Genomic DNA, 14,614 nt, shown 5'->3' with positions numbered 1-14,614 from the left:
TACTTTTTTTAGAAAAGTAAAATGCCCACCTACTTGGAGGGCTAAAATTAAAAAGGCAGACAAAAACAAGGATTGATAAGGATCTGGAGCAACTGGAAATCTCGTCACCACTAGAAAGAATGAAAATCACTATAACCACTCAAAAACCATTTGGCAGCATCGACCAAAGTCAAACACACACAAACCCTGTAGTCCAGCAATTCCACTCCTACACAGATCCCCACAGAAATGTGTACATAGGTGCACCAAAAACACATGTTTAAAAACACAAAAGCATTAGTTATAATAGCCAGCAAATAAAAACAAAGCAATTGTCCTTCAAAAGCAGATGATGAATTATTCATCTAAAAGTGAAAAGAAGAACAATAAAGCTTCAAGATGAAAATATAGGAAAAGGGCTTCATGATCTTAAAACTGCCGAAGATTCCTTACATGGGTCCCAAAAGTACTAAACAAGAAAGGACTGATAAATAAGACAATATTAAGAACAGGAACTTCTTTCATGAAAAGATATCCTTCAAAGAGTGAACAAAAAACTAGAAGAGCTCATGTACAGTATGTATGAAGAACTCCTATACATCAATAACAAAAAGACAGAAGTCTTTGCCAAAGATATAGAGATGGCAAGGAAGCATACAAATATATGGCTTTACACTATATCTCGTAAAGGAACTGCAATTCAAACAACGAAATACCACTACATGTCTATTAGAAGGACTAAAATTTAAAAAAAAAAAAAAAAAACCTCAATAATACCAAATGCTGACAAGGATGTGGAGCAATAGGATCTCTCATTCATTGGCTCAGCCACTTGGGAAGAATCTGCCAACTTCTTGTAAAGCTAAACAGTCTCACCATAGCATTCAGCCCAGTGGTCATCAACGTTTACCCAAATGAGGGCTGCCTGGGTGGCTCAGCGACTGAGCATCTGCCTTTGCCTCAGGGAATGATCCTAGGGTCTGGGATTGAATTCCACATCGGGCTCCTTGTGGGGAACCTGCTTCTTGCTCTGCCTATGTCTCTACCTCTTTCTGTCTCTCATGAATAAATAAGTAAAATCTTAAAAAAAAAAAAAATTACCCAAATGAACTGAAAACTAATGTCCACACAAAAACCTGCACACAAATGTTTACAGCAAGTTATAATGGCCAAAATCTGGAAGCAACCAAGATATCCTTCAAAATATAAACAAACTCTGCTGCATCCAGACAATGGAATATTACTCAGCAATAAGAAGAAATCAGCCATCAAGCCATGAAGAAAGGAATCATAAATGCATATTGCTTAGACAGAGAAGGCAGTGTGCAAAGGCTACATATTGCATGATTCCAGCTATAGATACTAGAGAGAACAAGCAGAGCTGTGGAGACAGGAACCCCAATGTAAACTATGGACTCGGGCAGCCCAGGTGGCTCAGCGGTTTAGCGCCGCCTTCAGCCCAGGGCGTGATCCTGGAGACCGAGGATCGAGTCCACATCAGGCTCCCTGCATGGAGCCTGCTTCTCCCTCTGCCTATGTCTCAGTCTCTCTCTCTCTCTCTCTCTCTCTCTCTCTCTGTGTGTCTCTCATGAATAAATAAAATATTAAAAAAATAAATAAACTATGGACTCTATTAAGTAATAATGTATCAAAATTGGTTCATTAATTGTTACACATGTACCACACTAATACAAGATGTTAATAACAGGGGAAAGTCTGTGGGGAGAATAAACAGTATGCAGGAACTAGGTACTATCTGCTCAATTGAATGTAAACCTAAAACTACTATAAAAAGTAAAGTCTATTAACTAAAAAAATAATAAAATAAAATATTCAACCCAGTAGGAAAATGGGAAAAGACCTATATGAAAGCCTCATGAAAGAGAACAGATGGCTAAGAAAGTCTATTAGCACAGAACTGCAAGTTAAAAATCCAAACACTATGCATACCAGAATAGCTAAAATACTAAAAGGACAGAGCAAGTGCAACTCTCTCCAACACTGCTTGTAGGAGAGCAAACTAGTACAATCACTGGAAAACTGTTTGACAGTGTCTACCATGACCCAGAAATGCATAAAAGTGCATAGCAGCATGCATTTATAATAGCCCCCAACTGGAAACAACCCAAGTACCCAGAGTAGAAATGATAAATTGACAATGTGCTACATAACGGAATAATATACAACCTTGCAAATGAACCTATTTCTGCCAAATAATAAGAAGGATAATCTCATAAAAGCAAATACTGAATGAATGAAGCCAGAAACAAAAAAGGCATATACTGTAAATTCAACTGAGTCTGCAAACAGGTAAAACTAACCTGTGGAGTCAGAAGAGGACAATGGAGCACAAAGAGGGAAGGCAGTTGTAACAGGGAAGAAACACCAGGAGCTTGTGAGGTCCTGCCAATGTTCTAGGTGCTGGTTACATACGGAGTTCATGAAGCTCTTTGCATTCTCTACGTAGATGTTTGGTTCAATTAACATAATTACTAAAATATAGTAATAAAGGTTTCAAAAAAATACACACATCTGGCCTCCTCCTGAAAAATGCTTAAGACACAGCAATACTTAAATGGAGCAGACAGAGCAGGAGCTTGCCCCTGTAAACCAAGTGAGAGCTTGGCAATTCTCCCAGAATTGGCTCCCCGGAACTGGCTATTACCTGCGGTCACTTAGTACCTTTAACTAGCTTGCTTTAGCTGTCGGAGCCATGAACAATTAAGTTTTTCACTTCTGTATTAAGAGCACACTGTCCGCTCATGCTGCTTATTACCTAAATTATTAATTTAATCCACTAAGGTAAGTTTTCAACTCTGCTGAAATTTTAGGGGAAGACACCGCAGAGCTGTGGGCTGTCTCTGAATCTCTCAAATCTCCCACCTTTACCCAGAACAGCTCTGCCAGAGACCACTGGTGTTCAGCCTTGACCACACAGTGGAACTACTGGGGAGCCTGCAGAGCAGTGATGCCTGGCTCCCCCTCACAGGTTCACACATAACTGGACTCGAGGCCTGGTCATCAAGATCTTTAAAAGCTCCCCAGGTGATTCCATAATGTTTCGCCAAGGGTGAAAACCACCACTTGAGATCCTGCCACATTTCATGTAAGAAAGTTCTACAACTAAAAAGTAGCTTGAAAAACACTAATCGCTTGAGCACAGAGACACTGACTTTGTATAGAGAGAAAATATAAAGACCCTGGTACAGTATAAGCATTATTTTAAAAACTGCTGAGTTGGGATCCCTGGGTGGCGCAGCGGTTTGGCGCCTGCCTCTGGCCCGGGGCGCGATCCTGGAGACCCGGGATCGAATCCCACGTCGGGCTCCCGGTGCATGGAGCCTGCTTCTCCCTCTGCCTGTGTCGCTGCCTCTCTCTTCTTTCTCTCTGTGTGACTATCATAAATAAATAAAAAAAATTCAAAAAAAAAAAAAAAAACTGCTGAGTTGCCTTTATCTCTCAAAGAATTATGGTTTAGTATGGTTTTCCCAGGCTGTATTTAGGTCAAAGACCAAGATTTTTTTTTTTAAATAAATCTTTACATATTTTTCCTTTATTGTGGGAAATATTCTGAACTGCTGTTAACTCACTACTTGATTCCAGGATCATAAAATCTTTAAACTTGGTGTGTTTACCCAACACACTTTTCTCAAAATATTAAAAACTCTGCCTACGTAAGAAGCTCAGTGGTGGAGAATGAAGGCTAAGGCTGCTCCTCTACGAAGAAATTTTTTCATTCTCAGATGCCCGATATTGTCAGAGAGTTATTACTTTAAGCAGAACCTGCCCTCCCCTCAGCCCCACCAGGAGTACCTAGTTGAGTCTGAAGCAGAGAAGTCACCTCTAAACCTGTCAGCACCACATCTGCTGCCTTGTGCGCTGAATCCTACCGCTCTTAGCTCAGCCCGGTCGTCTCATCCCCTTAGAGAGAAGAGGAGAGCCCCTGAGTTCATTCAAGAACAGCTAAAATGGCCTAAACTAATCATCTGAGCAAGAGGGGACTAGTTTATACATTTGGCTCAACGTCTGCTGGCCTCAGCTCTCTGGAAATGAAGTATTACAAATATTCCTCCCACAGAAAACGGAAACGGAGCAGGAGGCCAAATACAGGTACAAGCTGGGGAGAAAAGGTCTGTACCACCGCACTGGAAAAAATGGAAGCCATACAAGTCCCCAAAGTGTGGTTTCCACCAAGGTCATGTTACTACTTAAACTAAACTAAGCACAATAAAGAAAAAACTCTACCTCGATCATCCTCCTATCCCCAAGATAGTGCCAGGCACCAAACAAGTACTCGACACACACCACCCCCTCGAGGCTTCCTTCGCCACAGCAGCCCCCCATCCACAGGTAGGTATACTGCAAGGCACCCCTCCACCCTATGCCTGAAACCAGAGCTTAGAACCCCGTCTATACGGTTTTTCCTGTGCTTAAGTATCTATCACTGAGCTTGACTGACAAATCCATAACAGATTAACAATAGTAGTGACATAGACAACACTAGTACACTTGTGCAGATGCGATTTCTGGTCTCTCTCCCTCTCAGTATCTTACTGGGCCACACTCACCCTTCTTCTTGGGACATGAAGTGAGGTAAATGACCTCTGGCACGGTGACCTTCTGATGATGTCACTAAGACCACCATCTGACCGCAGGGGACTGAAACTGCAGGTAAGGCGGGGCGGGGGGGGGGGGGGGGGGGAGGTAGGACACCACTACTGTACTTCTGTCCTAAGCTAATTATGACTCCAAGCAATGTTTTCTTAACATCTCCATTCTGACATCCTTTTCTCTGGGAACCCTAGACTACAAGTGTCTGCTATCTGCTGCCATAAACATGTTCCCCCATCACAGGACATACACAGTCTTCAAGAGCCGCGGCAGAGATCCTGTGTTAGGTGAACTCTGTGACCCAGTCCCTAGCTGTGCACACCCACCACAGGAAGTGCTTTAAAATATTTGTTGAAATACCCACCATTTGCTTCAACGTGGATGGAACTGGAGGGTATTATGCTGAGTGAAGTAAGTCAATCGGAGAAGGACAAACATTATATGGTCTCATTCATTCGGGGAATATAAATAATAGTGAAAGGGAATAGAAGGGAAGGGAGAAGAAATGAGTAGGAAATTTCAGAAAGGGAGACAGAACATGAAGACTCCTAACTCTGGGAAAGGAACTAGGGGTGGTGGAAGGGGAGGAGGGCGGGGGGTGGGGGTGAATGGGTGATGGGCACTGAGGGGGGCACTTGACAGGATGAGCACTGGGTATTATTCTGTATGTTGGCAAATTGAACATCAATAAAAAATAAATTTATTATTAAAAAATAAATAAAATATTTGTTGAATATATCAATTAACCCATATGTAGGGCTTTATATATATCAAGGCAAAATAGTAAAATGCACACTTTGGACTCAAAGGCAGACTCAAATCCCAACTCTGCCACCAGATGGGTAGACCTACCGACTCACTTTAACCTCTCTGAGCTTTATTATTCCCTCTATCTGTAAAATTCCCCACGCACCTTCCAGGTTTTTCTTAAAAATAAAATTCATAATGGTAACATAGAAAACGAATTTCTGATAATGTGAAAACATTCTTAAGACAGTGAACTGACAAAGCAATAATCCTCAAACATTTTGATCTCAGGATTTTTACATTTTTAAATATTGAGGACCCCAAGAACCTTAGGTTTATACAGATTATATTGTTACTTGCCCTATCAGAAATTAAAACTGAGCACTTATTAAAATATTTATTCATTTAAAAACATACCTACTATATGTTAACACAAACACACGTTTTTATGAAAAATATATTCTCCACAAAAGCAGTAACAAGAGTTTTCACTTTTACAAATCTTTTTAATGTCTGGCTGAATAGAAGGTAAGTAGATCCTCGTATCTGCCTCTGACATTTTCTCTGTTGCAGTAAGTTATGTTTTGTTTTCCTGCAAATCATTTTATTTGGAATAGATTCAGTATGTTGTTTTTGAGTGAAATACACGAAGATACCGCAGCTTCGCAGTCTGTGCAAAGGCGCCAGCAATGCTACCCCCATAGTTTTTGTACCATTAGTGCAAATGTTCAGCAAGTGAAACAACCAAACAGTAGCACTATGAAAATATTTACCCTGCAGACCCCTGAGTGTGTCTCCAGGGCCTGCATTCTGAGAAGAACTGTGGTGTCAAGTTATTTTCAGACAGCTTTGAGGAAGCCTCTGCTGGGAAGGAAGCTGAAGCACTGGGACCTAAGAAATTGAGCAAGAGCAGGTGGATTCTCAGAATAGGTAACAGCAAAGGCCCCACCCGACCGCAAGTGTGGCCTCCTCAGCCAGAACCCAGAGAACTGAATGCTAGAGCACAGGAGGAGGGAAATGAGCCCTGCAGAGGCTGGATCAATTAGGATCCTGCAGGAATGTGGATTTTACCCCAAGGAATCAGAAATCCTTAAGTTTTTACCAGGGTGTGGCCATTTTATCTACATTTTAAACTGCTCCTCCAGGTGGACTGGTGATGAACTTAAGGTAGCGTGAGACTTCCTGGGACCAGTCAGAGAGGCTCCCACAGAAGTCCATGTGCACACACGCAGTGGACTGGGCCAGCCAGGGACACCAGGTGGAAAGGGGGAGGGCTGACTGAGAAGACATTTTTGAGGTAGAAGCTACAAGACTTAATTATGAATAGCCTCGAGGAGTAAGAGAGAACTCTTCTTATGTTTGGGGCTTGAAAATCCAGGTCCAAAAGGATGCCATTTGGGAAGACGGGGGATTGCAAGTTGATGCAAATTTTCCACGGCCTGGCCTATGCCTTCTTCCAAGCAACCGAGACGCACTGCACCTCACATTATTTTTGGCAGAAGGCTCCTTAACAAAAATAAAAACCGTGAGCAAACTAGAGCCGAAGCCAGAGCACCGAGAGGCCTTTGGGGCCTCCTTGCAGCCTCCAGCAGTCATGGTGCAACCTCGAGTCCGCAGCCCTGCATTTTCCCCGAGCCAACACCTCGGCTCCGGGCTCCGGGCTCCGGGCTCCCGGACAGCCAGGTGGGCCGCGCTGGGCCGCGCTGGGCCGCGGGAGCCGCGAGCCCGGAGCCCACGAGCCCACGAGCCCACGACGCCCACACGCCCACACGCAGGGCTGTTCTTGCGCCGCTGCCTCAGCAGCGGGTCGGGCACTGGTCGACCCCGACCGCAGCACGACCGCGGCTGCTGGGTGCGTCCCGCTCCAAGTCCGCACCGCTTCCTCGTCTGCGCCCCTCCTCCTAAATGCGAGGAAGGGCACGTGAAAGCCCGACCTGCAGCTTCCAGGCCCGACCCGTCTCGGTTTCGTGAAGCAGCGCAGGTGCCCCCCCCCCGAGCCCCCGGACTCCTCCCCGGGGAAGGGGACCCCGGAGCCCCAGCCAGCGAGGGAACGAGGCCCTGGAGGCCACCCCCTCCCCCACACCCGACCCGGCTCACACGCAGCCGCCCCGCGCCCGGGAGGAGCCTCCCCGGGCCCCCTCGGGCCTCGGCAGTCGGGGCGGCCCGGCCCTCCCTCCCTCCCTCCCTCCCGCCCGCCCGCCGGGGGCCCGCCGCCCGCCCACGCGGCCCCGGAGTCACGCCGGGAGGCCGCCTCCGTCGGGGAGGCCTCCCCCCGCCCGGGACGGCGGGCCGCGGAGGCCGGGTCCCCGCGGAGGGCGGAGGGCGGAGGTCGGCGCGCACCTCGCCCCGGCCCGGCCCCGCCGCCGCCGCCGCCGCCCGCCCGCCCGGCCCAGGAAAGTAGGCCCAGCCCGGCGGAGGGGGCGCCGCGCCGCGCCGGTATCATTCCGCCCGCGCCCTGCGGCCCCCAGGCGGGCGGCGGCGGCGGCGGCGGCGGCGGTGGCGGCGGACACCCGCCCGGCGCCCGGCCCCCGCCCCCGCCCCCGGCCCCGGCCCCGGCCCCGGGCCCCCGGCCGCCCCCGGCCCGCCGCCCCCGGCCCGGCCCGCTCCCGGCGGCCCTCGCGCCGCATCCGGGGACTATATTCGCGCGGAGCGGCACAGCGCGGCCGGGCCGGAGCCGCTTACCGGTGTCGCCGCGCGCCTTGCTCTCCTTGGGCTTCGGGGGGCGGCCCCGCGGCATCGTCGGCGGCGGCGGCGGCGGCGGCGGCCCACCCCTCGGCCGCACACACACTCACACACATACGCCCGGCGGAGCGCGCACGCGCGGGGACCGGCCTCGGGGGCGAGGCGCGCGCCCGGCCGAGCGGCGGAGGCGGGCGGAGCGGCCCCGGGGCGCGCGGGCGGCCGCCGAGCCGGGTCTGAGCGCCCGCGGGCCTCACGGGGGGAAGGCGCCCGAGCGAGCGAACGCGAGGGCTCGACCCGCGCCAACTTCGGCGGGTTCCATGGCCCGGCGGGCCGCGTTAGGGGCGTTGGGCGCGGGCGCGCGGTGGGGGCGGGGAGCGGCGCCGTGCGCATGCGCGTTCCGCCGGTCGGGCCTGGTGCGGAGCGCGAGCGGGTGGTGGTCACCTGGGCCCCCCTCGGTCCTGATGGGCTGAGCGGGGCGGGCCGGGGTCACCGGGGCCCCCCTCGGTCCTGATGGGCTGAGCGGGGTGGGCTAGGGTCTCCCTGGGCCCCCCTCAGTCCTGATGGGCTGAGCGGGGTGGGCTAGGGTCTCCCTGGGCCCCCCTCAGTCCTGATGGGCTGAGCGGGGCGGGCTAGGGTCTCCCTGGGTCACCCCTCGGTCCTGATGGGCTGAGCGGGGCGGGCTGGAGTCACCTGGGTCCCCCTCGGTCCTGATGGGCTGAGCGGGGCGGGCCGGGGTCCCCCTGGGTCACTCCTCGGTCCTCATGGCCTGAGCAGGAAGGGCAGGCTATCATCCTCCTAGATCATCACCCCTCGGTCGTCATGGCCTCAGTAGGGCAGCTGTCCCAGTGTGTGTCCAGCCAAAGCCACCGCCTGGGACAGCCATGAGGAAAAGAAGAAAGGTGCCCTTTAAACTGGTACAGGTGGTGAAAAAGCTTTGCTGGTGGAAGAGGAGGGGAGAGCAAGGGTCCCCGATATGCTAGGTGCTTCAGATGTGCTCATCTATGTTTACTGTGTTCGTTTAATTGCAGGAAACACGGGGAACGTGACCCTCCAGGATCCCCCTGAGAGCATCCCCATGGCACACTCTCGAGGGGCAGACACTAACAGATCAGGGACTTGGATGAGGAAGACCTGCCATCTGATGTAATACATTAAAATGTAGTTTTATATTGTATTCATCTTTTATTTCTGTTGTTTGCTCATAATAACTTCCACAAAATTGTGACACAGTAACAGGAGGACAGAGTTGGGTGAGGCAACATTATCAATCAAGGAAGGAGTCTAACAGTCTTAGTATCCTCAGGAAAATTAATTCAAAGTACTAAATAATGGTTACCAATTGCATCCAAGGTATTAGGAGGGAATACAAAGGGAAAACAATGTCTTCCCCACCAAAACAACTTGGTGCTATAGGACAAGAAAGACAAAAGCAGTCAATATATTATAAATAGAGATTTTAAAAGCGGATGGAGAAATTTGAGGACCATATAAATTACAGTTGGAAAAATAAATAGGAAAGACACTCAACTGAAACTTAGTAGATGCTTGTATTCTAACAGATGGTAAGAACTAGGGCTTCCCAGGTAGAGGTAACGGTAAAGGGGAAAAACCTAGAGTATTTTGTTAGGCGCTTTATATATGTTCTTTTGTTTCCATACATTCATCCAAATCCTGAAAAAACTAGGCAGATAATCCTATTTGAAAAGAGGTTATTTAACCGTCAACAGCTAACCAAGGAATGGCAACTGGTAATTAACATCTGCTGTTTTTAACTGCTAACATTTTAGTGTTTTACATAATCCTGCAAGTACCATTTTACAGATGATGGTGCTGAGGTTCAGAGGGACTAAATAGTCTGATTAAGGGTACATAGCCTGTAAGCAAGTCCAAGGTGCAAACCAAATCTGTTTACCTTTCATCCCATGTACCCAGTTGCATCAAAGCAGAAATATATATAAATTTAGACAAAATATGACTATTAACATACATATATCAGGACTAGCATAGGTACAAGGCTGAGAAAAAAGATTGGAGGCAGATCATAAGAAGCTTGAGCCACTTGTAAATCTGTTTGGAAATGTATATACCCTATTCTGATCGGCAAAGGATTTGAAGCAATTTCTATCAGTAAAATATAAGTGAAATCAGGATAAACGAAGAAAGTAGAAATTAAAGGAATAAGTACCTAAACTAGTAAAGTCCTATGTAGTTATAAAAGGTGAATATGAAAGTCAACTCCAGGTTTTTTAGCCCAAGAAGTAGTTGTCATCCATTAGAAGATTCTCACAAAAGACAGCTGTATGCCTATGTAACTTCATAGGATTGTTTCTTTTTTTACTGTCCATACCAGTATCATCTGTAAACAGACAATTTTACTTCCCTTATGATTTGGTTGCCTTTTATTTCTTTTTCTTGCCTAATTGCTCTGGCTAGGACTTCCAGTGCAATGTTGAATAGGAGTGGCAAGAGCAGACACCCTTGTCTTATTCGTGGTCTTGGAAAGCTTTGAACCTCTCACCATTGAGTATGATGTTAGCTGTGGGTTTGTCATAGATGCCCTTTATTATGGGGAGATACACTATTTCTATACCCAATTTGTTGAGATGTTGAATTTGTTGAAAGGATGTTGAATTTTGTCCAATGTTTTTTCTGCATCTGTTGAGATGAACATCTTTTATTAATGTGGTGTATCACATTAATTTGCATTGCTTTCCAAGGATAAATTATACTTGATCATGGTATGTGATTCTTTTAACGTGCTGTTGAATTCAGTTTGCTAGCATTTTATTGAAAGTTTTTGCATATATTCATCAGGGATCATGGCCTATAGTTTTGGGGTTCTTTCCTTGTATCCTTACCTGGCTTCAATATCAGGGTACTCCTGGCCTCCTAAAATTGAGAGTATTCTCTCTCCTAAGTTTTTTGGAAGAGTTTGAGAAGGATCGTGTTATACTTTAATGTTTGCTAGAATTCACTGGTGAAATCATCTGCTACTGGGCTTTTCTTTGGTGGGAGATTTTTTTTATTACTGTTTTAATTGCCTCACTCATTGGTCTGTTCACATTTTCTGTCTTCCTGATCCAGTCTTCGTAGTTTATAGGTAGGTTGCTTTCTAGACTCCTCTTCCTAGGATGTCTTAGAGGGTTCCGTGGAGGGCTGTTGTGTTCTTCCATCTCATTTTTAAGCTGATTACCATAGCAGACATAAAAAGGGTGACAAAAAAACATGCTCCCCAGAACCACCACACAAGGCACAGCTAGAAAACAGGGCCAGCACCCTGGAAGACCCATATATGCCTCTCCCTGGAGTGTCTTTTCCTAGAGGTATCTGCTCTCCTGATCCTGCAATAATCCTCCCCTTGCTTTTATGGTTGTATAGACTTTGTAGATGTCTTTAAATAAATGAAATATTGGTCAGTTGGTCCAGCTTTTTCAACTTTCTCAAAGTTTTTCCAAATTCTTCTGTGGCCTCTTTGCTTCATATCATATCTGAGATTCATTGATGCTGATGCATATAGCTATAGTTCATTTGTTTTTACTGTTGTACAGCACTTCATTGTAAGACTGTGCCACAGTTTATTCATTCAATACACTGTTGACAGACTTCCGAGTTATGTCGAGTTGTTTTTTGTTTTTTTATGAACATGCTGCTATGACTATTCTTGCACTTGCCTTCTGGTGTTGATTTTAATACAAGATGAGAAATATTTTTTGCTTTCAATGTGTCCCATGTCAGCTAAGTTTACACCACTTTCTTTCCTTTTTTTTTTTTTTTTTTGGATTGACTTTTTTTTTCCTCTCATTCTCCTTTTTCCCTTTGAAAGTTATATACTCTATTCTGTTAAAGGTAACCTAGAAACTTTTAGATGATATTTATGAAACTAGAATGTTAACATCTTTACCCTCCTCCTAATTTATAAATTATTGTTTGGTGTTTTAATTCTACTTTAAACTGCAGAAGACATTACTGTTTTATGTAGTCTAATTTACATAGATATTCTAATATTCCAATTAATTCTGTCCTCTACATTCTTTCTTATGTCTCCAAACTTCATCTCCTGTCTCATATACACACTTTATAATTTCACTCAGTGAACATAACTAGCAGCAAGCATTCTCTCATTTTTTGTTTACCTGAAAACGTCTTTATTTTGCCCTTATTCTTAAAAGGTACTTTCCTGGTTAAATAATTCTAGGTTAACACTTATTTTCTTTCAATCCACTGAAAATATTCCGCTTTTAGCTTAGTTTCTGTTGTAAATGATGACCAGTCGGTTATCCTTCTTTCTTTTGCAGGTCACTTTTCTTCACTGGAAACTTTTACAACCTTCTCAGCCGTGAGTGACTCGCAGATTCATCATGGTGTGCCTAAGCGTGGATGCTTTTCATTTATGTGCTCAGGGATTCAGTGGGGATTCTCAGGGATTATGTCTACAAAGATGGCCTTAGGCCCATTCCTTCTCTTTCTCTTGGAGTTCCAGCGAGATTAATGATAGGCCTGCTCATTTTATTCTCCATTTTTCTTAACTTTCTTTCATATTTTCTCTTTTCCTCTGTACTGCATCTTGGATAGTTATTGTAAGATTCATTTTGGAATTCATCAACTTTATCTTCTGCCGTGACTTTAGTTAAACCTATCCATTGAGTTTAGTAATTCAATTATATTTTATCTTTATAATTTGGTTCTTTTTCAAATCTACTTGGTAAACTTTTCCAGCTTTTTAATGACAAAATTATCCAACATACAAAATAATTGGAAAAAATAGTATAATGAACTCCTATATTCCAAAACTTAGATTCAACAGTCTTAATATTTTTGTCATATTTGCTTTATCTATTTATTTTCCTGTTGCCTTTTGTTTTTCTGTGGGTGTGGGTTTTGTTTTTTGTTATTTTGTTTTTGCCAAGCTATTTGAAATAAGCTGCAAACATCATGCTTTGCCCCTAACTACGTCAGCATGAATCTCTTAAGAATACGTGCCTTTCCCTACATATCCATGATATCGTTACTATACCTAAGAAAAGTATCAATAATCTCCTAATATATTTAATATCTAGTCCATATTCAAATACTCCCAATTGTCCTTAAAGATTCTTACTTTCCCAATCAGGATCCAATAAGGACTCATGACTTAAATTCTTATTGGCTCATTTTATTTTAACAGCTTTGTTGAAATATAATTGATATACAACCAACACACATTTAAGGGTGAAGTTTGATCAGTTTTGATACATGTATACATGTGAAGCCATCAATACAATCAAGGTATGAACATATCCTACCACCCTACCACCCTTATTTCCCTGTGTATTAATCCCCTCCCTAATCCCCAATTCCCAGGCAACTACTAATCTTTTTGTCACTATAGATTAGATTACAATTTCCAGAACTTTATATAAATGGAATCATATGTATTATTTTTGCCTTTTTTCACTCAGAATAATTATCTTGAGCTTGAGCTGTACCCATGTTGTTGAAGTAATCATTAGTTCATTCCTTTTTATTGCTGAATAGTATTTATTTTCTTTTTTAAGGTACAATTTACATATAACACTAGTTTCCGGTGTATAGCGCAATTATATATAATTGCATATATTGCAAAATTATCTCAATAAGTCTAGTTAATATCCATTACCACACAGAGTTACAATTTTTTCCTTGTGGTGAGAACTTTTAAGATCTGCGCTCTTAGTAACTTTGAAATATACAATACAGTGCTATTAACTATAGTCACATTACATTTTTAGGACTCATTTTATAAAGATATGGAATGCTTCACCAATTTGAGTGTCCTGCTTGCATAGGGGCCATACTCATTTTCTCTGTATGATTCCAATTTTATGATAAGCTGCCAAAGAGAGCACTGAATAGTATTTCATTTTATGGATATACCACAGTTCCTCTATCCATCTACCTGTTGATGGACATTGGGGTTGTTTTCAGTTTTTAACTAGTATTAACAGACCCAGACTAGGGTGACAGAACAAAGCACCTGGTGCTCACTCTCAGGTTTGTACACGTTTCATTTGTCTCACCTTGTACAAGCCCTGATTATAGACGAAACTGCTATCAACATTTGCATCAGGTCTTGGCCTGACCACATTTCTGCTTTAGTTTCTCTTAAGTAATTACCTAGGAGTGGCGTGGCAGGGTCAAATGGTAGCTATTCCTTTAACTGTTTTAGAAGCTGCTAAACTGCTTTCCAAAGTAGTTATGCCATCTTACCTTTTTACCAGCAATGTATGACATTCTGGTTGCTCCACTGACTTACCAGTGCTTGGTATAGTTAACCTTCTGAATTTCAGTCTTTCTAGGAAATGGTTAATGGTATCTCACTGTGGTTTTTATTTGCCTTTCTCTAATAACTAATGATACTGAATTTTTTTTAGATTTTATTTGAGAGAGTGTGCATGTGCATGCACATAAATGGGGGAGGGGCAGAGGGAGAAGCAGACTACCTGGTGAGCAGGGAGCCCTATGCAATAAGACGCTCAATCATGGGACCCAGGGATCATGACCTGAGCTGAAGGTAGATACTTAACCTACTGAACCACCCAGGTACGCCATTGAGCAACTTTTCATCTGCTTATTTGCT

The 14,614-nt window shown here is 44.7% G+C and overlaps 1 protein-coding gene and 1 non-coding gene across 7 annotated transcripts in view; both read right to left on the bottom strand.

Annotated features, from left to right (window-relative positions):
- LOC129495505 (zinc finger protein 236) overlaps positions 1 to 11,759 on the bottom strand; it is a 108,066-nt gene extending 96,307 nt beyond the window's left edge. For 3 of the 6 annotated variants that reach the window (XM_055303075.1, XM_055303077.1, XM_055303079.1), the window contains exon 1: positions 8,020 to 11,759. In XM_055303075.1, the coding sequence (XP_055159050.1) occupies positions 8,020 to 8,409 (390 nt within the window). In that variant the 5' untranslated portion in view covers positions 8,410 to 11,759. Of the gene's footprint in view, positions 1 to 6,110; positions 6,996 to 8,019 lie in introns of those variants that run through there. The other 3 variants (XM_055303076.1, XM_055303080.1, XM_055303078.1) reach the window with 2 other exon arrangements.
- A 2,019-nt stretch (positions 11,760 to 13,778) lies between these two features.
- On the bottom strand, positions 13,779 to 13,881 carry LOC129495626 (U6 spliceosomal RNA). The gene has a single exon (XR_008661568.1). It is a non-coding gene; the product is annotated as a U6 spliceosomal RNA (small nuclear RNA).
- Between the last annotated feature and the right edge of the window lie 733 nt (positions 13,882 to 14,614).

Source organism: Nyctereutes procyonoides, unplaced genomic scaffold (genome assembly GCF_905146905.1).
Source record: "Nyctereutes procyonoides isolate TBG_1078 unplaced genomic scaffold, NYPRO_anot_genome, whole genome shotgun sequence".
NCBI lineage: Eukaryota > Metazoa > Chordata > Mammalia > Carnivora > Canidae > Nyctereutes > Nyctereutes procyonoides.
Note: the sequence above shows the minus strand (reverse complement) of the source record. Positions and strands in the feature narration are given on the sequence as shown.